The 26,647-nt window shown below is 40.2% G+C and overlaps 1 protein-coding gene across 5 annotated transcripts; it reads left to right on the top strand.

The window, feature by feature from the left end:
- The first annotated feature begins 5,675 nt into the window (after window positions 1-5,675).
- WSB1 (WD repeat and SOCS box containing 1) lies at window positions 5,676-20,495 on the top strand. Of its 5 annotated transcripts, none has more exons than XR_015148213.1 (10): window positions 5,676-5,997; window positions 10,709-10,877; window positions 11,891-12,159; window positions 13,544-13,675; window positions 14,890-14,990; window positions 15,884-16,047; window positions 17,265-17,437; window positions 18,186-18,299; window positions 19,029-19,136; window positions 19,378-20,495. XR_015148213.1 is itself a non-coding variant. In XM_086360177.1 (9 exons), the coding sequence occupies exons 1-9, from the start codon at window positions 5,958-5,960 to the stop codon at window positions 19,535-19,537; spliced, it is 1,266 nt and encodes a 421-aa protein (XP_086216303.1). In that variant the 5' UTR covers window positions 5,676-5,957; the 3' UTR covers window positions 19,538-20,495. The 5 variants fall into 5 exon arrangements, 2 of the variants coding, with proteins under 2 accessions (XP_086216303.1, XP_086216305.1); XR_015148212.1 differs by having other exon boundaries at window positions 15,884-16,059; XR_015148211.1 differs by having other exon boundaries at window positions 15,884-17,437.
- Window positions 20,496-26,647: the final 6,152 nt, after the last annotated feature.

Genomic DNA, 26,647 nt, shown 5'->3' with positions numbered 1-26,647 from the left:
TATGCTTCAGAGAAATTAAATGGTAATCTCAAAGACTCCTAATTATACATTGGAGATGATTTCTTCAATATAGTTATTTTTGCAGGTATAACTAACAAACAAAATCACACAATCTTTTTTTTTAATTGGCTTCAATCACAATTGCCTCAGTCTTTGAACTTTCCTACTAGCCAAACTTTTGAATTTGATTTCTTTTGATTTTTGTAAAGACAGTAATAATAACACTTGCTTTCTAAATTTACCTCAAATACCCTAGTGGGAAGTTAGATGAAAGATTCAATTCCATTCAGCAAACATCTACTGAATATTAATTACGTGCAAAATCCTAAAAATGACACCAATATAAAGAAAGGTCATAGCCCTCAAGGAATCTAAAACCAAGTAGATAAAGTGAAGCATTATCATTCTACCAAGAGAATTCATTTCAAAGGAAGGAAAAAAACAAACTCAGAAAGTAAAACAGTATGGAAGATAAAAATGAACTTAATAAGAAATGAGGGCTTCCTTGTGGTTCAGTGGTAAATAATCCACCTGCCAATGCAGTAAACACGGGTTCCATCCCTGGGTCAGGAAGATCCCACAGGCCTCAGAACAGCTAAGCCTGTGTGCTACAGCTATTGAACCTGTGCTCTAGAGCCTGTGCTCTGCAACAAGAGAATTCACCACAGTGATAAAGCCATGCGCCACTGGAGAGTAGCCCCTGCTCTCTGCAATAGAGAAGAGGCCGAGAGCAGTGAAGACTCAACACAGCTAACAAATTTTTTTAAAAAAAAGAAAAAAAGAAATTATGGAGAAGGGTTGAAAATCAGTCAGAAATTCTTCAGCCTAAAAGAAACGATGATCCATATGTTAGCAAGTAATGTTATCAATCGTAAAATCTCGCTTTCAAATCCATTCCATCAGAGCAAGACTGACTCAGCCAGCAGCTCAAGTATAGACAGCTTACCTTCTGTCCACAGGACTCTCTGAGGAGAAAGATTCAAATTCCAGCCAACGCTGGCACCCTCCACAAGAAGGGAGAAAGAAACAGTTGACTTAAAAACACTGTCTCAGGGACTTCCCCAGTCTTAATCCATGGTTAAGACTTCTAATGTAGGGGCATGGGTTTGACCCCTGGTGGGGGAACTAAGATCCCATATGTTGTGTGGCACAACCTAAAAAAAAAGTTGTCCCCAAATCAGGCAACTGGAGACAAGAGTACAGAAGCATTTCCCAAACAGAGAGGGGAGGACAAGAGAAACCCTTGCCTTTCATGCAGTCTGCTGCTGCTAAGTCACGTCAGTCGTGTCCGACTCTGTGCGACCCCATAGACAGCAGCCCACCAGGCTTCCCCATCCCTGGGATTCTCCAGGCAAGAACACTGGAGTGGGTTGCCATTTCCTTCTCCAATTCAGTGAAAGACAATTTTCTTCCTCCTTATAATCTCTAGTAAACGGTCACAGGCAGGGACATTTAGAAAAATGAAAATGCAAAGTTCTATCAGGAAGATAAAAATGAATGATATGAGGAAAATCTGCATCACAGCATGGAATATTCCATTTTATACTGATTTCTCCTAAAGGTCCAGGACTGAGTGAACGGACAGTGTGTGAGTGCCTTGAGTCTGGGGATATGGAGAGGAGGGGGATGGAGGTGGGTCAACTTGAAACTGTTTCCCTCTCAGATTGGGACTTGAATCCAGCCAAAACCCACAGTACCTGGTTTCAGGACCTCATGAAGTTCAGGTTCTTGATGTCTCATCACAGAAAGAATCCAGTGAGAGACAAAGTGATAGGTAAGAAAAGGATTTATTCAGATTCAGAGAGAAGCACACTCCACAGAGTGTGAGCCATCCCAGAAGGTGGGTGTGGCCTTGAAATGTGGCTTGGTTAGCTTTTATGGGCTGGGTAATTTCATGGGCTAAAGAGTGGGAGGATTATTCCAACTATTTTGGGGAAGGGCTGGAGACTTCTAGGAGTTGGGCCACTTTTTGGTCTTTTGATGGTGCCTTGGAACTGTCATGGCGCCTCTGGGTGTGTCGTAGCTTGCTGAGAGAAGATCAAGGGCTAGAAATCCACCCCTCTGCCATCTTGGACCCATTTGATTCTAATTGGTTTATGCTGTGTCCTTGGGCTATGACATTCTCTCAAAAGTTGTGCCCTGCCCCTTGCCCTCCTGTTACAAGCTCTGAGAATCCTACAGAACACTGGGACCTCTGCTTATCTTTTTGGATATATTAATAATATGATAATTTCCCATAAACTGCTGGGAGAATTCTCGCTCAGAAATAGATGGAGAAACATCTAGACTGGCTATACCATTTTCCACACTTTGAGGCATTCTGAATATAGATGTAAATTAAGATCAAATCATACATCTTTGAATACCTGATACTAACATTCTGCTCGTATCACACTGTCATACACCCCACCGCCCCCCCCAAAAAAGTAAAATCAGGAAGAATAGTGAAAAATTAAGACAGCAGGGTAAAGTGTAGCATTTCTAGACATTTCATCTTCAGCAAGACTACCACAGCCAAAAAGGGTTGCCTCCAGACTTTTCCTCTGGGCTCTATTTTTTCCTGTATGTTCTACAATTATCGAGGTATCTTTTACTGTTTATTAGTGCCCATGTTTATGTGTATAAATTCTGCTTCTCCAGCTACAATTTGAGTAAATTCCATACTCTTTAAATCCAGGATCCCAGACTTCACAATCTCAAGATTTGAAACTCCTGCTCTCACACCCAAGCACTGAATAACTTAGCCTGAGGGAGTTGTAGCAACAATATTACAAAGGTCCCAAAAGCAAAACAAACAGGCACACAAGAAGATCTCCTATTGCATAAACAATGAGGCTCTTCTTAACTTTTTTGTTTGTTTGGTTTTGGTCAAAAGAGTCAAAAGACTGTGGCAATTTTTTTCATCTTTGAGATTTAACCATGCTAGGGAACAATAAAAAATACTGGGGAAACAATAAAATATTTGGTGTTTTGGATGTTGGTTTGTTGTTTTGTTTTTCTGGTAGTGATAGGCATCAAACTTCTGTTGTACAATTATTAGTGTTGTTTTTTGTTTTTAAGTCATGTTTGTTATTTTAAGTTAATATTGTTTCCCTTTAGCTACAGGAAGGGGACACTTACGTTCTAGTCCCATCAAGTTATACATTGAAAAATAAGATCCTGCAAGAAATCTTCCTAATTTAAAGCTAATTTAGATGTTTGTAACTTCAGAGACTTGTGTAGATACATAGCTTAACAGCAACCCACCTGAAATGATAGCTTTTGGTGAGTATGGATTGTCCCAAAGCAGGCCACAATTTTGAATTGGACACATTCATGATATCAAGGGAAATAGAAGCAGTCCACTGTTCTGCACTACCAAGTTATTACATATTCTGAAAGAGGAAAGGAAAAAAACTCACCTCCAAATAAAGTGGAGAATGATGTGGAGAAAAGTTTTTTAATCTACATAGGAAAATATTATTTTATCATAAGGAAAAAAGGCAAGATGCAAATTTTATATTGTAGTCTAGTCCAAAATTCTAATTCTTTATATAGAAAATGGTTACTCTCCTTGAACAAAAGAATGTAATAATTTTGCTTCTCCTCTCTTATGCTTATGTATTTCCCTGAGGTACAAGAAAATGGTGTAGAAAAACACACCCTTGAGAGAGAGAAATACATGAAAATGCCAGACTGTTCAATATAACATTTTGCTGAGATGTAAGAAAATGGAATAAGAGAGGACGTAAACTTTTAAAAGATTATATTTCAAGACAGTAAATGTTGGTTCAAAAATTTCAAAAGAAATGATATCCACATAAAAAATTATGACTAAATCAGCCTTAGTAGATAACCACTCAGCAGCAATGTTTTCGAAGTAACTCAAGAATGAGATTCATTCTTTTTAGTGTTGGATCAGCTTTGTTTTGGAAGTCAATGCTTTCCAGAGCTTTTCTTTATGATTTTGATTACACACATTCTTATGTTACTTAGTATCTGACACTTTGTTGCCAGACCCTGTTCTAAATGTTTTTTGTTAATTCAATTATTCAATTCATAATTTAATGAATTCAATTCTCTAAACTGTGAAGTTGGTAATATTTCCATTTTATAGATGAGAAGATTGAGGCATAGAAAGATTAACTAATTTGCCCAAGGACACACAGCTAGTAAATCTTTAAAAGACTAGGAGGAAATGCATCAGGATATTGATGGCGATTTCTTAGGGTGTGGGGTTATAAAGAGTCGTTAAGAGAGATGATACAAACAGCTCTTGAATCAAGCCACTGGCAGCTGTTTAAAAACAGAGAAGACAGACTCCAGAACAGTTTAAGAGAAAATACTGGCAGGGCTTGTGGAGTGACTAATGCCACACGGGGAATGGCCGGAGTCTAAAAACACTCCAGCTTCTGGCTTAGGTGACTGGTTGGACGTGTTCACTAGGATAGGGAATACAAAAGATAAAACAATTTTGGGAAAGAAGACTCTCTAGGTTCAGAGTCCACAGGAGAGCCCTGCTGCTAAGTCGCTTCAGTCGTGTCCGACTCTGTGCGACCCCAGAGACGGCATCCCACCGGGCTCCCCCGTCCCTGGGATTCTCCAGGCAAGAACACTGGAGTGGGTTGCCATTTCCTTCTCCAATGCATGAAAGTGAAAAGTGAAAGAGAAGTTGCTCAGTCGTGTCCGACTCTTAGCGACCCCATGGACTGCAGCCCACCAGGCTCCTCAGTCCATGGGATTTTCCAGGCAAGAGTACTGGAGTGGGGTGCCATTGCCTTCTCCGCCAGAAGAGCCCATTAAAGTGCAAATATGTCTTCCGACCGGAACCAACTTGGCTCACTGACACTTGCATCATCCCTGCTGTCGGAATGGTTAGCTGCCTCCCAGAGGCCTAGGCCTTGGGTGAAGGAGGAGCTTCCTCTGGGTAGATTTGGTGGGGCCTGCCTTGGCCAGTGGCCACGACACTGCTGACTGCCAGCCTCGCTGAAGCCCCGAGGAAGGCCCGGCCGCAGGGAGCAGGCAGCCAGGACAAAGGCCGCCCGGGAGGTCTCCCGCTGGGGCGGGACGCCACGCCATCCAGCCCGAGTCTCCCTGTTCCTCAAGTCGGGTCACCTAGGCCCTTCCAAAAATCGCCTGGCTCACGTCAGAATGCTGGCGGCCGGACGAGTGGTGCATTGCGATGTTCCTTGTCTTCTCATTGTTTTTACCCGTGAAACCTCCAGTTCCCCAGCGTACAAAGGCCGGGGAGGTGGCCAAACCGAATTGAAATCTGAAATGTCTTTTTTGTTCCTTACAGTACAGTCAGTTTAAATTTCATGCAATCTTTAAGCTGTGGACTAATATGTATTATACAATTCTCGGTTTGCCTTTTCAAAGGTGCTTCAACTTATAAATATCAAGCTGGGGCCCGGGCCAGGAAATCCAGACCGAGTTAAACGCACAGTGCGTAGGTTCCAGCCTAGCTTTGGGGGCCTTGGCTGGTGCAGCGGCCCCTCCCCCTCCTCCGCCCCCGCGCTCTTCCGGCTACCGGTCGGGTCCCCAGGACAACGCCCGCGCTCACCCGGAGGGAGGGCGGGGCGCGGAGCCGAGGCCGTCACGTCCCGAACGTCGAGAGGCGGGGAATAGCGCTATGACGTCACGAACACCGCCCCCGGCTTCCAGATATCCCCCGCGCCGCCCGCCATTTTGTCTCCAGTGTCTTGTTTGCTGTCGGCAGTGTGGAGGGAAGTGTCTTCCTTCGTAGGCGGGAGGAAGGGACCAGCATCTATTGTCTGTGTTTAACTCCGTAGTTCGGTCAGAGGCCTCCCAGAGCTTTCCCGGGGCAGTCGGCAGGAGCCTCTGCGACCGTCCCGCCCCTCCCCTCTGTCCCCGGGACCGGGAGGGACCCAGCCCGCGTCACGCCCCTCGGCGCTCGCCTTTAGCCTCTCTGTCGTTGCGTCCACATCGCGCCCCCGGAATCAGACGGTATCCCATAGATGGCCAGCTTTCCCCCGAGGGTCAACGAGAAAGAGATCGGTGAGGAATGGGACGATGGGTGAGGGGTGCTGGCGAGCGCGCGGGGGCGACGGAGAGGCAGGGACTCCCCGGAGGAGGGTGAGTCTGAGGGAGGACAGTGAGTCGGGCTCGAGCCCTGGAGCGAAGAGGAAGGAAGCTACCCTGCGGGTGGGTGTCGCCTAGGGTAAATGGGATCAGAATTGAAACGGCGCCTACTGTGCGCTTGGCCAGGAGGGAGGCGGCGCGCAGAGGAGGCAAAAAGGACCAGAGAGCCGAGTGGCGAGAGCTGCAGGGATCGTGTGGCCGGGGCGGAATTGTTCCCCACACCCTAGTTTTTTTCTCTGGCGGTCTGAGCAGGGCCGTTCTCCTGGATTTCTCTTGGTTAAGGGCCTGGGGCGTCGAGTGGGCAGGGGAGGGCTGGGCAAAGATCCAGGGCTCTTAAAAAGTTTCCAATGAAGAAAAGTATACTTGTCTGTTAGGAGCTATTATTAAAGGATGGGTATTAGTGTATACGAACTATAAAGAGCAATGCAGCTATCAGCCTGGAAAAAACGTTTTTAAAAATGGTATGGTGTTCAGAAAGGCAGCAAGCTCAGGGGAGGAGACTCAGTTATCTTTCATATACTGAGGAGCGCAGGGAGGAGCAGGATGGTTGGGTGGAGTGACCGGAGAAAAGCTGACTTACAGAAGAGCGAACTCTTGAAAAGGTTTTCTGGAAACTGGCTTAGTGGCCAAGCTGAAGACAGGCCAGTAGATGTTGAAGGTCCTGCTTTAGGACCTACCCCAATGACTCACTTGAAAGCACCTTACATTATCTAAATCCTCTCTTAAGGTAAAATACCTTAAGGTGGAATCGCTTTAAGGGGAGTTGAGGTTTGACTGTTTAGTAAACATTGAACTTATCGTATTATATACGTTATTTAAATATATGCAGTTAAATGAAAATTGGAGGTAGCTACTGAGCAGAGAGCGTTTGCATTTCCTTGTTGTTCAACTAAATTGGTGCCTTTATTGAATATTTGGAGGATGTTTTCTAGAGAAATGGAGAAGCTAAAGTAGCCAAAAGGCCCTCTATCCTGTATGTGGGTGAAGTTTTATACCTAGAGACAGCTATCTTAGAATTCTGGTCTTTTGTTCTTTTACGGATAAGGTTGACTGGCAGGTTAGGAGGGGACTTTACCCCTGGTTTTAATAACTATTTTAAACATACTGAGAAGACAGAATTCATGTCCAGTTGTTGAACTGTGGAATATAGAACTCAAAATTTCTTATTCTCAGTCCAGTGGTGGTTTTTTTTTTCTTTTTTCTACTCACAGTGACACTGAGGATGAGTGATTTGCCTTTCTTATATCTGTATTTTACTTCATCTTGAATCATTTTGAAAACTTTCCAATCCTCTCTTCTGTGGATTGGACAGAGCTTCTTAGCCTACCAGCGTGAGGTGGAACCACCCACTAAGTAGCCTTTTAAATTATTATTATTTTTTGCATGTTTAAGTCTCAGTGTTATTTCTTGGTTATAGTGTAAAGTTACTAAGTAGATGCCAAATATCTAAAAGAACTTTTGCCTTTTGTAAACTTTTTTTTTAAGTCTGGTTTTTTGTTTCTTTGTTTCTTTTTAAAATATATCATTTGGATACAAAGTTAAAACCTCTGTAGCTTTGTATCTATCATTAAGGACCTCTGTTGCTGGTTTCTCAAATAAGTACTGAAAGAGGAGGCAAGATTCCCTGATTGATGAAAGAAGTCTATATGACAGGCAGTCACTGCCTAGAGCTACAGCCCTCTTTCACAAGGCTGTGCCACAGACCCTCCCTTTATGGTTATGAAATTGCAGGGAAGAATGCGAAGGAGCTGAATCTGGTTTGCTTGGTTGAGCAGTGACTCAGATGATGTGTGTGGTGTCGTGTCTTATGGCCAGGTTCCCTGGCAGGCAGCCTTTCCCTTATACCAGGTTGTTAAATCATACTGTCTTAGGATACTAACATGCAGCAGTTGCAGGTCATACACAAAAGTTCAAGTGATTTTTTTTCTTCATTATAGAGTTTGTGCTAGTGTATAATATTGTACCAGTAAATATTTAAATTATTTGGTTAAATGCAATGATCATTTTATATATTTTGTTAGTAAGCAAAGAAACACAGTAATTATTAACTAAATACTTGTAATGGTATAGTGTATTTATTTGGCAAAATATGTTGAGGGTGGCCCTATAAGTACATTCATCTAGTTTAATCAGAAGCTTTCTCGTTTTAAGAAAATGCTTGCATGTTTTTCGGTTGAATTTTAGAACTTGCGTCCCTTATTTGTGAACTTTGATATTTTTTTTCTCCTAAAATTTGTGGATTCTAAAAGATGTGGTTAAAGAGAAGCCCCCCTCCCCGCCCTTAAAAAAAATAGGCGGAGGTTGCTGATTGAGGGGCCAGGCACATAAATGATGATATAAGAGTGTGGGCTTCAAGGCATGGAGGGGAATATGAAGCAGCAAGCCTTTTCTAAAATCATTTGTGTGTGTGGTGTTGTCTGACTGCTGCACAGCTTTTGGATTCTTAGTCCCTGACTAGGGATTGAACCCTGGCCATGGCAGTGAAAGCCCAGAATCTTAACCCCTAAGCTGCCAGGGAACACTGTCATTTGTATGCTTAAAAAATCATTCTGCAGGCATCAAGTGTCACTGGTTTGTGAATTGTATATTAAAGTCATGTTCCTGCCAATGAAATTGTTGCTGTTTTGATACAAGTGGGGCAGGGGTATTGGTGGGGGCAGTGGGGCAGGGCGGAGATCTGCTTTGATTAAATCACACCTACAATAATGTGTTTAATTGAAAAGGTTCCACTGTTTTAAGGGCCATTATTAACTGGAATTTATCCGGAACAGTATGAAAGTGAAGGTAGAGAATGGACTTGAAACAATGCAATCTAAGGGATGGTTGAAAACTCACCAGATTTTATCATGGTGAAAAGATTTCGTTACTGATGTCATGGCTGTCTTCAATATATGAATGTCATGTGAGCGCAGGATCTCTTATTCTCTTTGATCAGACACAAGACTGAGTGGGCAGAGTGGCAAGAAGGAAGATTTTGAGTCATTAAAAGGAAATATTCTAAAAAAAAATAAATAAATAAATAAAAGGAAATATTCTGATAATCTCAGCTATGCCAGAATAGGTGCATGTTTATATTTATGAGTATCACAGGAAAACAGATTTCAGTTTTGTTTTACTTTTTAAACCGTATCTCATTTGTTTAATGTGGCAAAGAATTGGGCAAGGAAATAGTTATATCACTTAAGAATGGGAATTTATACATGTGCTTTCATATTTGTTTAATAAACATTTGCTGAGCCCCTGTCGCATGCCAGATGCTGCGCTCGCTGTTGGCAAAGCATACGTTGAGACTGGATGTGTCACTGAAATGAGTACACTTTGGGGGTTTGCGTAAGTGTATCTGCTCTTGCAGTAAGAGTGTCAGTGGCTCTCATTTCAATCGCAATACGTAGACTACGTTGTTGGAAAGTTTAAGCCCAAAACATAAAAAATAGATTACAGGGTTGACCACAAAGCAAACCACAAAATAGATAACGGGAAACTAAACTGAAGGTAACTTATAACTGAAAAGGGAGAGTAGCAAAATTTAAATCAAGACAAACCCAAGACAGCATTGGTGACAGACTTAAGAAGATCCTTTCCCGGAATCGAGGAAATGGCAGCCACATTTGCATGTGCACAAAAATAAAAATACATGAAATTGTTCCACTTTTTTGTCCTTAAAAACCAAAAGAATTACTTCCATTTGAGGATGAGTTTGGTGGCCCGTTAGGAAGATGCTGAGGACCACTATTTGAGAATCACAAATATAATGCATTTTATTTTATTTTTCGCTTGTTTGGCTGTGCCACTTGTCATGTGAGCGCTTAGTTCCCCAACCAGGGGAAACTGCCCCCTGCAGTGGAAGTGCAGAGTCCTGGCCACTCTATCACCAGTGAAATCCCCATAATGCATTTTAAAGTTCGGAGGATTTTTTTATTTTTGTGACCCGAAAAAGATAAGCATCTTCTGGTCTGACTAGACCATTCATTTAATAGTGCTTCCTTTGAGTAGTGATATAATACTATACTTTATAGTGGATTATGGTTTTTGAAAGCAGCTGTTTGCAGAAGATACTTTTCCTATAGAGCAACTTTGGTTTCTTGCGTTTTAAAGGTTAGTAATTTGAAACATAAAGGCAGGGGCTTCCCTGGTGGTCCAGTGGCTAAAACTGTGCTCCCAATGCAGGGGGCCCAGGTTCAATCTGGGAACTAGATTCCGCGTGTCTCAACAAATACGGGAGATCTCACACGCTACAACCAAGATCTAGCACAGCCAGATCCAAGGGAAATAAAAGCATAAGGCTGGGAAAGTCAGGACTTCAGAAATTGGCAGCCCTGAGAGATCATTACATTATTTTTATTTGACCAGGTTTTGTTTTTTTTTTCCTTAATTGAAACTTTCTTTAAAAGTTCTTGATTTGGGAAATTTTAGGAAAATCACTTCGCCAGAACTTATAAAGATGTTTATCATCATCAAGGGGTCTTCACGCAGCCTCTCTCTCTTAAAAGGGTAGAATGCAGAACTTGGTGCATAAAAAAGGGGGAAAAGTCAGTGGAATTGAGTGAATGCCACAGTAATACAGATGCAGTCTCAAATTCATTGTTGTTATATACAATGTCTTGTGTTTTTTTCTGTTTTCTTTTAGTGAGATCACGTACTATAGGTGAACTTTTAGCTCCAGCAGCTCCTTTTGACAAGAAATGTGGTCGTGAAAATTGGACTGTTGCTTTTGCCCCAGATGGTTCCTACTTTGCCTGGTCGCAAGGACATCGCACAGTGAAGCTTGTTCCGTGGTCCCAGTGCCTTAAGAACTTGTAAGACTCTTCTTTTTTGTATTTTGTATCTGTCTGTAGAATTTTTTTCCGTGTGGACTAATACAATTATTTTGTTGTTTTATGTTATTTCTTTTGAAGACTGTTTTAAATGTGTTTTGATCATAAGCTGAATATATTTGTTAGAAAATCTGTGGAAAGAATTGTCTAGCCTTAATTGTATATTACAGAATATTTTCTCAGATAGTTTGGTGTTTTTCTTTCCCATATAGTAAAAGGCAAATTAATTGTGCCTTGATAGTATAGTTTCTAAAATGTGTGTGAGCCACCAGGGAAATCCCTGATGGCTCAGGTGGTATAGAATCTGCGTGCAGTACAGGAGACCTGAGTTCAATCCCTGGGTCAGAAAGCTCCCCTGGAGAAGGGAATGGCAACCCACCTCAGTATTCGTGCCTGGAGAATTCCATGGACAGAGGACCCTAGCGGGCTATAGTCCACGGGGTTGCAAAGAGTCAGACTTGACTGAGCAGAGAGCACACGAACGTAGTATAGTTTCTAAAATGTGTGCGCTGAATTTAACATCTTTCCCTTCTTCTTGTGTCTGGTTTACCATCACGGTTTCATTCCTTCACGCCTTTATCACTGCTGATCATTACGGCATTAGACAGTCTTCTGGTGTCAGCTTCACAATGTGTTCTCAGAGTTTTTTGTTTTCTGCTTGTTTATACTTTTGGGTTAATGAAAAGAGTCCTAATTAATATAGGGTTCTACATCAGTAAGGATATATTGAAACACATTTGAAATGACAAAATTACAAATTGCTTTTTATTATTGAACTTTTTCTTAGGCACTGAGGATTTTAGTCTGAATTTATTTGGTCATGCCCACATAGCTAATAGCAGACTTTTCCCTTTCCCATCTATAAGGATTCCATTGTTACTCAGTATTACTATAATAATATGGAAGTTATTTTAGCAAACACTTATTATTTAGTATCCACAGGAGTCCAGAATAAATAACTAGATGACAATCTGGCTTTTTTTTTTTTTTACCAGTCTCTTGCATGGCACCAAGAATATCACCAATTCAAGTAGTTTAAGATTATCAAGACAAAACAGTGATGGTGGTCAGAAAAATAAGCCTCGTGAACATATTATAGACTGTGGCGATATAGTCTGGAGTCTTGCTTTTGGATCTTCAGTTCCAGAGAAACAGAGTCGCTGTGTAAATATAGAATGGCATCGATTCAGATTTGGACAAGATCAGCTACTCCTTGCCACAGGGTTAAACAATGGACGTATCAAAATATGGGATGTATATACAGGTATGAAGTCATAGTCTTGAAAGCAAACTCGATTATTTTATGATGTAAGCATAACTTGTAGACACTAGAAGAATACGATTTGAGGATTTTAACTTAAGGAGAAGCAAGAATTGATCCTCTGAATCTGTCTTTATACATATATCTTTATTGGCCTAAACAGCATCTGCAGCTTTTAGTTTTAATTTAGGAAAATAGAGTTCATATTGCTTGATCACTCTTCAGAGAATATTATAGTAGGAAGGGCATGCCTAAGGAACATTTAGTTATCACTTGTAAACTAGTAATGTACTTTATGACTCAAATTGCAAGATGTTTTCTTATATACTTTTTCAATATATAATAGCTTAGAGGCATTCAAGGTAGATCTGGTTTTCAGCAATCATTATCTAGCCTCTGGAAGGCTTTAGTGACATTTTATCTAAAGTTTAACCAGGTAGGTTGAGAAGTTAAATTCTTTGGGCAGTTAAAAGTAAATATGTCCTGGGAATTCACTGGCAGTCCAGTAGTTAGGGCTTGGTGGGTGCTTCCCTGCAGGGGGCATGGGTTTGATCCCTGGTCTGGGAACTAAGATCTCACAAAACATGAGACATGCCTGCTGCGCCCCCCTGCACGCCCCCCCTGCCCCCCCAAAAAAGTAAATGTGCTCTTCACTACCTACAATGTATAGTTTCAGACTGTTAGTCTGTACTCCAAAATTTAAAAGATTTTTAAAAATGAGCTTTAAAACAGTATGTACATTAGAATATAGCAAGTAATATTAACATTGAGTGGGGATAATGAATCAGTAAATTTGATTGAATTCTGGGAAAAAGTTTACAAGGTAAGCACATCACTTTTCATAGAAAAACAAAACTCATACAGTAGATGAATAAATACTTTTTTTCATTGAGATTATGTTTGAAAATTTAGGCTATTACTATACAAGGATCTTTTTAAAAAAAAAAATTATTTGGCTGCATGGGGTCTTAGTTGTGGCCTGCCACATCTTGTTCCCTGACCAGGGATCAGACCCAGGCCCTCTGCATTTGGAGTGTGGAATCTTAGCCACTGGGCCACCAGGGAAGTCCCACAAAGATTTTAAATGATGCAGATTTTCTTGATATTAAGTTGACTTGGTCCAAGAGTTTGTTCACATTTTGGAAATTCCCTTTTAATTTTTCTAATAAATTTAGGCTTTGGTATCTTTGAAATAATTCATTTTAAGACATTATAAATAGTGAATCTAAAGATGATAGTAAAAGCACACTAAAAAATGAGTCATTTTACAAAGGAGGTACCCATATATTTCTATACTTTTTTAACGATGAGAAACCTGATTTTTAAAAATATGAAAGCTGGTAAAAATTATTAACATTGCCTCTTTCTGACCTTCCATTGCATTTAGGAAAACTCCTCCTTAACTTGGTAGATCATACTGAAGTGGTCAGAGATTTAACTTTTGCTCCAGATGGGAGCTTGATCCTGGTGTCAGCTTCAAGAGACAAAACTCTGAGAGTGTGGGACCTGAAAGATGATGGTATGTCTGTCTTCTAGGCTGTGGAAAAGAATTAGTTTCTGGGTATTATTACTGAGATGTATTACAAACACTTGACGTTAAAAGTGACATGATCATAGTTTCCTTTTCTCTGCTTAGTCCTTTGCCCCCTTTCCCTGTGCAGATCAAACAAAACTGTAAATATGACCTGGAATAGGAGCCAGCAGTTACTCTAAACAATCTGATACACACGGAAACTAACTACACGGATCTGTATCAACTATTTGAGGACAAAATCTATATCAGTTTTAAGGTTTTATTCGAACTGGTTTGTGTTGGTTTATTTCCTTTATATTGGGGAAGGTTATCAACTTCCTATTTGCTTAGTGGAAATTTAAGAAGATCTTGATGTAATGAAAGATACTCCTTAGTAATTAATAAAATATAAATTCAAACATGATTTACACGCCAGAATTTATAATATGTAAATACTAAGCATAATTTGGATAGGTTAAGTAAGAAATTATAAAAATAAGGGATTTACCCTCCAATATAGTAAAAGGAATGTCAGTGTCAAGTTTTAGCTTTTTTGGAAACATTGGTAATTGTGGTGCTTTTACAGTTTTGGGGAATTTACCTTGTTTGAGAGGACCTGAGATGAGCATTTCTTCCCCCTTCTTAACCTCCAGTGAAAGAATTTAAGTTTTAACTAAAACCTTATATTAAGATCCATTGGTGCTCCACCAGCCTCAAGCTGGAAGTTGACAGGCTTGTTTAGACAAGTGTAGCTTAAATTGAGCGTAGTAGGAAACAAGACCCTCAGATTTGGAGACTTGTTTCGGCTTATGGGTCGTAACCATTACCTGATAGAACAATACACTGTTACCAAACTATGTGGCACCTCTTCTACATTTATCAATTCTCTAATTGCTTAGCTGTTAAGGGATCCCAAAAGTTTAAAAAAAAAACAAAAACTAAGAGTCAGCTGACCTTTTCTTAAAGGGCCAGATGGTGACTATCTAGGCTTGTAGACCATACTATCTCTGCAGTAGTTACTCTCCTCTGCTGCCGCAACAGTGGGCATGCTTGTGTTTCAGTAAAACTTAGGTGCAAAAATAAGCAACGGGTATATATTGCCAACCCCTGTTGTAGATCTGTAGTGTTTTAGATCACTGCCCCTTAGAAGTTTGTGAGTCTGCTATTTTTGAAATGCTAGTCATTTCCAGGGTTAACACAGATATTTTCTTTTTGTTCAGGAAACATGATGAAAGTATTGCGGGGCCATCAGAACTGGGTGTATAGCTGTGCATTCTCTCCTGACTCTTCTATGCTGTGTTCAGTGGGAGCCAGTAAAGCAGTATGTGTCAAAGTTCCTGTATATTTATTGTGAATTGGATTGTAATGATGTATGCAAAATCATTTTAAATCTGGTAACCTATTAAGTCTGTGCTCGGTGTCTTAAATATCTTAAATGTGTTATTTCATGATGGGGGAGAATTTGCATGAGGGAAATTAAATAAATATAGTTATTGATTATTATAAAGTGAGAAATTTTGGGTTGCTTTAGTTAGAGATGATATATGTAAAATATGGGGTATGGCAATTTTATTTTTTATAAGATCTAGGAAAGTATATATGCTGTAGAAGAGATCTAGTCCAAATGTTGAAACATTCCCTTGCTAATTATTTTCTTCTCTGTTGTTCTATTTTTTTTTTTGGTCCAGTTTGCTGTTTAAAAAGTTTTGAGTCCCAGCTGGTCCTGGACATTTAACTGAAAAAAAGTAACTTAAAAATCTAATAAGAATAAGAATAACAGTCATGTATGTCCTAGAGTGAATTTCATCTAAATTTTATATGGTCTGTCTTGCATAGCATACCTGTAGACAGATTAAGTACAAAGTGACTCTTAAGAGAGTTATCCTTACTGATGGACCCTCCTTTACTCAGTTATCTACTAGCTCTGTGTTAGTATAGTTAAAGTGATCTTACTAGCTTCAGGTATTTATGAAAATGGTTGAAGTCCAAATAAATGTGATGATCACAATACACTTTGAATTAATGGGGGTGGGAGTCTAAATAAAATGGATTTTATTTAGCCAAAAAGTGTGTTAAAATGATAGTTGCAAATGTTGACAGTTTAGGGGGAAAATACTCAGTTCTTTAAAAATCATAAGAAGAGCAAAGCTAGATGTTGACATTGCTATTTTAGGCTGTGTGTTTTCCATATGCTTCTTGCTTTCCCTGTCACAGGTGGTGGCAGCAATATTGGTGTGATTGAGGTTATGCTGGCACCACTCGCACACAGGCGCACAATGGTGTTAGCTGGGCAGAAAGAGTGGCATCTCTGGCTACCGGGCTGGGGGCGACCTTTACCGTAGGATGAAGTAACCTTGCATTCGGCTGCAAGGTGTACTGTACGTACACAGGTGCTGGTCGATGTCCACTTTCTGCTTTTCTTTCTTTCTTTTTTTCTTTTTAAAAATAATTAAAAATAATTCCCCCCGCAGTGAACCCAACTGACTCCTCCGATGTAATTGATCTTCCAGTCTGGTGGAATTGGGAGTCTTAACATGTGAAACCAATTTAGTGTAATGTAATTGGCTTTCAAATGGTTTCTCTGTGCTATTTTTTGGAATTCATTGTGATACTAGAGATACCTTAAGTCTTTGATCCAACTGAAAGTTTGTATTTATTTTCTTTGGAAATAATATATTGTGTCTGTGCAGAAAAAAAGTAGCAAAAAGGATTGCTTTACTCCAAGAGGAGGAGAGTTTATCTTATTAGGATTGTTACAAACCTCTAAGCTGATGTTTAATATAACAGACTGAAGTAAACATTAGAGTCCTGTTTAGAGCTATTCTGCACAGTCTAACTACACTGATCTTTAGAATCTAAAACTATGTGTGAACTAGTACTAAAGTAACTTAAATGTTTTACACTTAAAATGACTAATGATTGTGGTCGGTTTGGGAAAAATAAGATTGGCAAATCTTGATTCACAGAAATGTTAATTGTATTATTTTTGTAAATTAGCATTTTCATTTTGTAATGTGGTTTAACATCCTTGTTGTTTGCCAAAGAAATTTCATTTGGCTGTGAAAAATTCTCTTTGCTTGCAGTATCTGTTTCTCTTCCTAGGCTCACGTTGGTGACCCAAGCCTATTGTAAACAAGTGATTATCTCAAAGGGAGATGCCAATGGAGTAACAATTTGTTAACCTTATATTTTCTGTCTGTATATTTTTTAAAAATTTGGTAGTTTCTGGAAATAAAAAAGGGGTTTGTAGTACTTAACCCTATTTATTTTTATATATTTTAGTTAATTAGTTTTTGGAATAAATGGATTTCAGTATAATTTTGTGGTTAAGTTGCATTGCCTTTTTTGTGTTTAGGCTTATTTTTAAATTAACATTTAACAGAAACATTTGAAATAGAATTTGCATGTCTACTTTAATTAACTTAAAAACTGATTTTAATCTGACTATGACACTGAGCATATTCTTTTAATTATTCATAATTTATAATGTTTAATTTAATATAATCTTAATTAAATTTAGCTGTTTTAGTTTAAGATGTGCGATTTTGTCCTCTGCATGTCCGAATGAAGCTATAACATGTGCCTTTTCTTGCAGGTTTTCCTTTGGAATATGGATAAATACACCATGATACGAAAACTAGAAGGGCATCACCATGATGTTGTAGCTTGTGACTTTTCTCCTGATGGAGCATTGCTGGCTACGGCATCTTATGACACTCGAGTGTATATCTGGGATCCACACACTGGAGCCATTCTGATGGAATTTGGGTGGGTACAGCATGTATTGTTTCAGTCTGTAATTCTTCTCTACTATCAGTGTAGTTTAAGAAGTTCCAGAGATGATCTGAATCATTAACATGTGACATCTAAACTTACAGTCTATTGTAATTTGAAATTTGGGTATCATTTATGCCCTTTAATCGGAGAAGGCAATGGCACCCTACTCCAGTACTCTTGCCTGGAAAATCCTATGGACGGAGGAGCCTGGGAGGCTGCAGTCCATGGGGTCGCTGAGAGTCGGACACCACTGAGTGGCTTCACTTTCACTTTTCACTTTCATGCATTGGAGAAGGAAATGGCAATCCACTCCAGTGTTCTTGCCTGGAGAATCCCATCGACGACGGAGCCTGGTGGGCTGCCGTCTATGGGGTTGCACAGAGTCGGACATGACTGAAGCAACTTAGCAGTATGCCCTTTAATAATGCATCTAAATTCTACCAATAAACTTGACTGTCTTGATACAGATCTTGTTACTTAACAGGACATGACTCTGTAGAAGTGGTAATTATATTTAGAGTTTTGTGTTGGGGAACCATAAACTTAGTCTTAAGAGTCTTAAACCACTCTAAAAAGGAGGTTAGTAATTAGGTTTAAGTACTTCATTTAAAGTGGATCTGCTCCGTCTTCTCAATTGTGTTCATGAAGGCCACTCTAAACTATTCAAAGACTGATGTACAAGGTAGTTTTGTTTCTTGAGGTGACTCTCACTTGCCCTAAAACATGTCTTTTACTTCAGGCACCTGTTTCCCCCACCCACTCCAATATTTGCTGGAGGAGCAAATGACCGATGGGTACGATCTGTATCATTTAGTCATGATGGACTGCACGTTGCAAGCCTTGCTGATGATAAGTAAGTGTGTGAATTACAGCTTGACATATTTATTATTGTCTTTTAAAGATTTCCTTTCATTCTTCTACTTAATAAAAAACATTCTTAAGGATGAAAAAATCTTTCTACAGTTGGAGTTTTAATGACTTTCTATCTAGACAACACTTTGGGAGATGTTGGTGTATCTTAAATATTGGCCTGAGTAGTATTTGTGTAAACTGAAGATAATGAGTGCCTTTTCCTGTGTTCTTTATTAACGAGTTCAGGCAAACTAGGTGCATTTTTAATCAGCTTTTTAGCTCAGCTGACAGGTTTCTTTTTTATTTTTTTAAGTAATATCAAGGTTGAAACAAGGACATTGTCAAAGTGAAATAAATGGTAAAAACAGTCATTAGTACCTGCTGAAATTGAGACTGTAAGGATGAAATGAAATGTCACGTGTCTGAAATGTGCTACTTTTGGTAAGAATCAGGAACTAGATGCAGCCATTCCATTTTCCCATACTTTAATCAGTGTGCCTGGATATGGCACTAAGCAATTTGGGAACATCGATGTAGAAAGTGACTCATTATGATCTTTCTAGACTGTTAAGAAACATGGGGAGAGTTATTTGCCAATAATCATTGTTTTACTTTTTGTTTAGGTAGGTTCTGACTTAGCACAGAGTCGCATTTCTTTCTAAATTTTAAAAGTTGCTTTTACCTTAAATTTCCAACTAGATAATTATTGGACAATTTATTTCCTTTCTAGAATGGTGAGGTTCTGGAGAATTGATGAGGATTATCCTGTGCAGGTTGCACCTTTGAGCAATGGTCTTTGCTGTGCCTTTTCTACTGATGGCAGTGTTTTAGCTGCTGGGTAAGTGATTTTTCTCTTAAGAGGCAATTTAAGTTGGCTTTAGTCAAAGCAGCCTGTATGTTACTCAGTAAATTCCGTAAGGGCTCTTTATAATACTATTGCAGGTCTCCTTAATCAGATTTTAATGTGCAATTTGTGGCTCCAGCTCACAGCCTTGGTGGTAATTGTTTGAACTGTGGGATGATGAAATACGTGGATTTGTGTGACTGAGCCTGTGATTTTTTTGTCTGTTTCTGTTTAGGACACATGACGGAAGTGTGTATTTTTGGGCAACTCCAAGGCAAGTCCCTAGCCTTCAACATTTATGTCGCATGTCAATCCGGAGAGTGATGCCCACCCAAGAAGTACAGGAGCTGCCGGTTCCTTCCAAAGTTTTAGAGTTTCTCTCCTACCGTGTTTAGAGGACGCTGCCTTCCCTAGTATTAGGGACTGAACACACTTTACACAAACCTCAAGCTTTACTGACTTCAAGGTTTAGGAGATTTATTTAATTTGATACATTCTTGTATTGCATTTTGATCAATTGAGCTTTTAAAATATTATTTATAGACCTTAGAAATATTTCTGAACATATCAAATGTAAATTTTTTTCCTAAAATTTAACTGTGAAAACATATACATACATGTATATATTTATATATAAGCTGCTGTGTGTTGAATGGACCCTTTTGCTTTTCTCATTCTTAGTTTCAGCATGTATATGTTGCTTCAGTAGAGCCGCAGTATATATCTTTGCTGTAAAGTGGAAGTAACTTTTTATTATTCTGTAACACTGAGTTAGCTGGTAAGTACTAACTTAAGAAAGCTGAATTGCACCATACAAAATGTGTATTTGGTTGGGGGGGTGGTCAGACAGCCGACCTGCAAAACAGCTTCTGTCGAGGGAAGGATTTTGTTTTTGTTAGGAGTGGCATCTGAGAGTTGGAGTTTGAATGTGACATTATTAAATTAAAAATAGGATATAACCAGGAAAAAGGTGTGTCTTTTTTTTTTTTCCCCCGCTAACTGTTGCTGCGGGCCTTAATTTTGGAAAGCAGCTTGCTACTTTAACCCCTGTGGTATAAATAAAGTACTATAAATTTTAGTCAATTTGAAAAATCCATCTACTGTATTATTGCTAAATATTTTGTTTGTACTAAGGGACAATTAAGACTGTGGTGGGGATTTGTTTTGTTTATTTTATACACATATCCTATGTTTCTGCAGAGGATAATACTGGTGACTTGCCAAAGAGAAGCAATACAGTATATCTGCTTTTGCCTTCTGTTATTTATCTTACCTGCAGATATTAAGAATGTATGCATTATGTAAAATATATATATTTTTGTTGAGTTTTCTAATTAAAGACTTAAAAAACTATCGCAAATGTTTCTTAAATATGTTGGAAGCACCAACCACAAGCAAATTTAACAAGAGTAATGAAGAAATAGCACAACTATAGGACACTCAGTTCAGTCTCGTCCAACTCTCTGCGACCCCTGGACTGCAGCACGCCAGGCTTCCTTGTCCATCACCGACTCCTGGAGCCTACTCAAACTCTTGTCCATTGAGTCGGTGATGCCAACCAACCATCTCATCCTCTGTCCTGCCTTCAATCTTGCCCAGCATCAGGGTCTTTTCCAGCGAGTCAGCTCTGCATCAGGTGGCCAAAGTAATGGAGTTTCAGCTTCAACATCACTCTTTCCAATGAACACTCAGGACTGATCTCCTTTAGGATGGACTGGCTGGATCTCCTTGCAGTCCAAGGGACTCAAGAGTCTTCTCCAGCACCACAGTTCAAAAGCATCAATTCTTCAGTGCTCAGCTTTCTTTACAGTCCAACTCTCACATCCATACATGACTACTGGAAAAACCATAGCTTTGACTAGACGGACCTTTGTTGGTAAAGTAATGTCTCTTGCTTTTTAATATGCTGTCTAGGTTGGTCATAGCTTTTCTTCCAAGGAGCAAGCGTCTTTTCATTTCATGGCTGTAGTCACCATCTGCAGTGATTTTGGAGCCCCAAAAAATAAAGTCTTTTCTCATTGTTTTCAGTTGCTTCTCCATCTATTTGCCATGAAGTGATGGGACCAGGTGCCATGATCTTAGTTTTCTGAATGTTGAGTTTTAAGCCAACTTTTTCACTCCCTTTAATAGGGCACTACCTGAGAACTAATGCTTCATGAATGCAGCCAGTTTTACTTGGTTTGTTCTTGGAGAACCATTGTAGAAATGCTTACTTTAAAATTACTGAGCAATAGAAAATTATCATCTTTTAGGGGAACTAATGGGCTTCCCTGGTGGCTCAGACAGTAAAGAATCTACCTGCAATGGTGTGGACCCACGTTTGATCCCTGGGTCAGGAAGATCCCCTGAAGAAGGGAATGGCTACCCACTCCAGTAATTTTGCCTGGAGAATTCCTTGGATAAAGGAGCCTGGCAGGCTACAGTCCATGGGGTTGCAGAGTCAGACACGACTGAGCAACTAACACAGAGTGGTGCTAGCAGGCTTATCTTTAAACCTCTTGTGATTTTTTTTTTTTTTTGTTTTCATTTTGCTTCATAAAACCTCTCCTTTATCAAGTAATAAGGTACCATTACCCTTCATACCACTAAATTATTTACTTTCTAATCAGCATATCCAATTAAGTAAAAATAGCATTTTGGGACAATAAATTTTCAGAGAAAGCCAGAATTGCTTGCCATCTCCTCATGAAAACCATAGTGCGTGGTGAAAACAAGATTGGGGAATGTAAGTAGAAACACGCTTACATTTCCCATCTTTCATCAGGAAGAGGTAATAGCAGGATGGTAATGCTTTAGGCTGAGTGACCAAAGGAAGGTAGGGAAGATATGACTGGGATACTCAGATGGGTCAGATTCTAGCTACATGATTTTAAAATGGTTACTGCTGCTTCCTTTCATGTCATTTGGAGAACTGGCAAGAGAGCCTTTACATTCAGATTTCATTTCCTGTTTTAGGACCCCGTTAAGGGTGCAGGTGGACATAGGAAAATGCCTCTCACCCTCAGTAGGCAATCTATTTTCTCACAACTTCAAGTGACTTTAAAACCTGTAACTTGATCTGAGGTTGGCAAATCTTAAGTTGATGATCCTTGAAATCACCTGCCTGCTTGCGATTGAGGTCAAGTTGGATTTAACTGGTTTGTACTGCCTTTAGGGCAGCAAGACCAAAAAAGGCCGAACTGCAAATGTAGCACGCTTCTGGGCTGAGGCAGCGTCTGATGGGTGCAGAGGACTTGGCTGTCAGCCAGCCCGCACAGGGAGACGGAAATACAAAGCATGAGAAGTAAAATATTGTCTCACAAGCCAGAAACCATAGAGACAGTCCAGTCTCCACGTCAATTAAAATGAAGGTTTGTCGGCAATAAACATTTTGTCCAAGTAATTCTGACCTAAGAAAATGCATTTACCTATAGAATGCAGGAGACCCAGATTCGATTCCTGGGTCAGGAAGATCCCCTGGAGAAGGGAATGGCAGCCCACTCCAGTATTCTTGCCTGGAAAATCCCATGGACAGAGGAGCTTGGCGGGCTACAGTCCATGGGGTCATGAGTCGGACACGACTTAGCCACCACCATGGAATGTTTAGATGATAAAACACAAGCAGTATGTACAGTAGAGTAACACATGGGTTTACTGTAGAGAAAGTATCAGTTACCCTGGTTTTTGTTTTAAAATCCTTTCCCCTGAGAAGTGAGAGCTGTTGGTACTGAACAACAAAGTGCAGTCAAGAAAGATGGTCATAACCATGGCTTACGTTTATGGTAGCAAGTTTGGGAGGAATGAAGATCAGTTTGCAATCTCAACGCGCTCTTTCCCCTGTGAAACTTGCCTTTAGCCAAAAGCAACATGAATAAGGTATAAAATGACCTACTTGTTTTACAGATGTTTGGGTAGCTTTCTGTGGTTGTGATAGGACATTCTTAAAGGTTTAACAGTCGAGAAATCAGAAAAAAAAAAAAGATTGAATCAGGTTAGGATTGGAGAAGGAGAAAGATTTAATTTAATTTTTATGAACTCCAATTATTTTGCCTTTTAGAGACTGCAACCTTGTGCTTTCTCTTTTAGAGAGATGACAGAAATCTAGGAACTTTTTTCCACCAGTAATACCGCAGAGAAGTTGCTCTTCTGGTCTCAAAGTAAACCTAAACTTTGTTTAGCAAAATCTGTAATACAGTGACGGTGGTGATTTTTGTTGTTGTTTTAAATAAGGCCGAAGCACCAATGGCTATTTTTAAAAATTGTTGTCCAGAAACAAAGTGTGGACTGTAGAAATCAAGTGTGGGTCAGGAATAAGATGAATGGCTTGCAGTGAAGATAGATGAAGTAGCAACTCCAGTAAATTTTGTGTATAAGTTTCCCAATTGTTAAATAAAAATGCAATGTTCTTACAGGAAAAGATGAATATTAAAAGATACCCGAGAAAGATACAAAATAGAACCAGGAATGAGGCTAGTATAAAATAGAAACCATAAAGACATACTTTTGCGCTAGGTGAGCACACAGGTACCCATTTCTTTGTAATCCTCAACCATCTCCCCACCTCTAAGACCCTCTAAAATGATTTCACAGGAATTACATAGGTTTCAAGTTGTCTCTTCAATGATATTAGTTGAATTTAGAAACAGGAACTGTGGGGTCAACTGTGTTGTAAGAGTCTGCAGCTCTCAATTCGAAAGTGTTCCCACCACCCCCTATTTTATGACTCAAACTTGTTTTACTCAATTTCACGACATGTCCAAACCTTGTAGATATGTGAGTTTATGACCTAGATGGTCTCTCCTTGGTGGTCTCAGACAAGCTGCCCCAGCCCAAAGTGGTCTTGCCCCTTCCTTGAATTCAATCATCTTAATTCCCACACCATTTGCTTGGCCTTTCAAACATGCCCTGTTGCTGGTTACTTCTCCTTAGAGGCTGGTGCCCCATTTAGAAGGCAAATGCTTCACACTTGGAAGGGCTCTCAACTTTCTCCCACAGGGCTCTGCCCCTGGTAGGCATTTGGGTCACACTGGCAGGTTGTTGGTGCCATGGAAAGGAGAGACCAACCCCTGATCAGTAGGCATGGAAGTACCCCTAGGCTGGGGAGTTGGGATGAGAGCCATAGCACCAGTCCATCCAGCATGTGCTGGGTGGAGAAAGCACTTCCCTCAGACTGGGACATGATACTCAACACCTGTGAGGACCCAGAAGTCTAGGCTTGGCCACATCTGGCCTCAGATCAGGAGAATGTTCATATGGTAGGTTGGCCCAGTTTCTCACCCTGCAGGAGGCCAGCTGCCCAGAGGACTTCACAGAAGTGCTGGCTGAGGCTGCATCTCAGGAAGGACTTGGGGGATTGCTAGCTTGACTGCTTAACAACAGGTAACTTAAAAAATGCTGTAAGAGTGCCTCCTCTCCATGAGTGGCTTTTGCTAATATTTCATATCTGCAGTGTCGGGTATGTGGTAGGCAGCATTCAGCATGTTACTACCATTTGTTGAGCGTTGGCCGTATGCTCGTTGCTATTCCTGGAGCTTCCCAATGACTCTGAAGTATTATCACTTTACATCTGTGGAGGTTCAGAGAGACTAACTCAGTGTAGGTCATGTAGGTCATAAAAAATGACATCAAGGATTTAAATTCCAGTTGCCCTGTCTCCAGAGTCCTGTTTCTCTACAAAATGGGCACTAGCCTTTAGGGAAGGCAATCAGTCAAACTTAGACTCCTTAGTCCCTGCCTGCGCTGCCAACCCCCTGGCGTTAGTCCCAACACACTCTTTTTTTTCCCTGGATCATGGAGAAGAAAAAAAAAAAACTAGAAGGAAACACTCCAAATAAAATTTGGCAATTGAAACCCACGCAGACAAGAAAATGATTGTTGAGCCCTGCGCTTTAACCCACAACCTGGGGAAATTACACTGGACATTGGTTAGTTCTAACCCCACACTGTTCTTCTTAGAAGTTTATCTCAAACAAATCATTTTTATTGCCCATGAGGACAATCCAACTCAGGCTGAAGCAGGAAGAAGCAAAGCAGTCATAAAAAGTGAGAAAGTCAGTTGACCTTAAAGCCACAGGCCTTAAAGATCAACACCAGGTCAGTTTACAAATTGGCACCTCCAGGGGAAACCTGAGCCCCTTGCACCATCTGTATGGACAAGGTTAGATGTGCTTGCCTGGGACTGACTTGGAATACCAACCACCAGGACCACTGGGATGGCACTGGGCCATGTGGACAAGTTATCTTGGTCAACTGATACAGATGCCATCGAAGGAGCAGGGACAGTTCACAATTAGGGAGGGCCTGAGTTGGGAATACAGGATCAGATCCTTCTCACCATTCATGGATTGAAAGCTATACTTCTATCCCTCAACATCTGACATCTTTGAAATTGGGATGCATTTTCGAAATCGATCTTTAAATTTTTTTTAAGTGGTACAGATTATAATTGGTGGCATCTAGGATTTGATGAAATATGTCAGTGTTATTTACATGCAAGTTACAGGTGATAATGTCAGAAGTAGAGGACACTGGAAACAGGTGGTAAATGAAGTGAGAGTCCATGAGGCAAGTGAAGAGGGATCCATTAGCCCTTCCTGAAAAATGGCTTGACAATGAAATCTATCCAACAAAAAATCTATTAAAATCACAAAATAGCTAATGGCACCCCACTCCAGTACTCTTGCCTGGAAAATCCCATGGATGGAGAAGCCTGGTAGGCTGCAGTCCATGGGATCTCGAATAGTCAGACATGACTGAGTGACTTCACTTTCACTTTTCACTTTCATGCGTTGGAGAAGGAAATGGCAACCCACTCGTGTTCTTGCCTGGAGAATCCCAGGGATGGGGGAGCCTGGTGGGCTGCCGTCTACAGGGTCGCACAGAGTCGGACACGACTGAAGTGACTTAGCACAGACATTTACTATGATCCAGGCACTGTCCTAAGTGCTTAGCCTATATAATTTAATCTTTGCAACAACCCAATGAGGAGGATATTCTTACCCCCATTTTATAAATGAAGAAACAGGCACAGATGGGGATAACTAACTGTCCAAAAAGCTACCTGGTTGTAAATGGTGGTGTCAGGTTTCAAACCCTTGAAAGCTTTCTGACCCCAAGCCCTGGAAAAAAACACAACACTCAATGTGCAAATCGAGCATGAAGTTTAACTTCGAGCTTCCCATCAGGCAGAGCAAAATAGGATCTAAAAGTAAGTAAACCTTCAATAAACATGAATCTACACATGTACTTTTAAAGTAATGTCTTCATACCATCATTGTTTTGAAAGATTCTCATGATTTCTTTAAGCCAAGCTGTATGGAAAAGTCCAAAGATGACAAAAACTGCATATTATTCCTTCTCTCAGAAATGACACAGAAGATCCCATGCCTGATATCTCATTTTGTGATTGAGGGGTGGGAGGGCAAGGGTAGATAGAGATGTGGAACATCCATCTGGAACTTTTTTGTTGAAAGTGGGCCACTTTGATCTGTTTTCTAGACACTAATTACCGAAAGGCCATTGACACA

The sequence above is a fragment of the Bos grunniens genome, chromosome 19 (genome assembly GCF_055505025.1).
Source record: "Bos grunniens cultivar Pamir isolate PY7600 chromosome 19, Bosgru_T2T1.0, whole genome shotgun sequence".
Taxonomy (NCBI): Eukaryota; Metazoa; Chordata; class Mammalia; order Artiodactyla; family Bovidae; genus Bos; species Bos grunniens.
The sequence above is the reverse complement of the archived record's forward strand: the minus strand, read 5'-3'. Positions and strand labels throughout refer to the sequence as shown.

Coding starts and splice junctions, on each gene's coding strand:
- WSB1 (XM_086360177.1), top strand. CDS start 5,958: ATGGCCAGCTTTCCCCCGAGGGTCAACGAGAAAGAGATCG. Junction 5,998..10,708: donor GGTCAACGAGAAAGAGATCG/GTGAGGAATGGG, acceptor GTTTTCTTTTAG/TGAGATCACGTACTATAGGT. Junction 12,160..13,543: donor AATATGGGATGTATATACAG/GTATGAAGTCAT, acceptor CATTGCATTTAG/GAAAACTCCTCCTTAACTTG.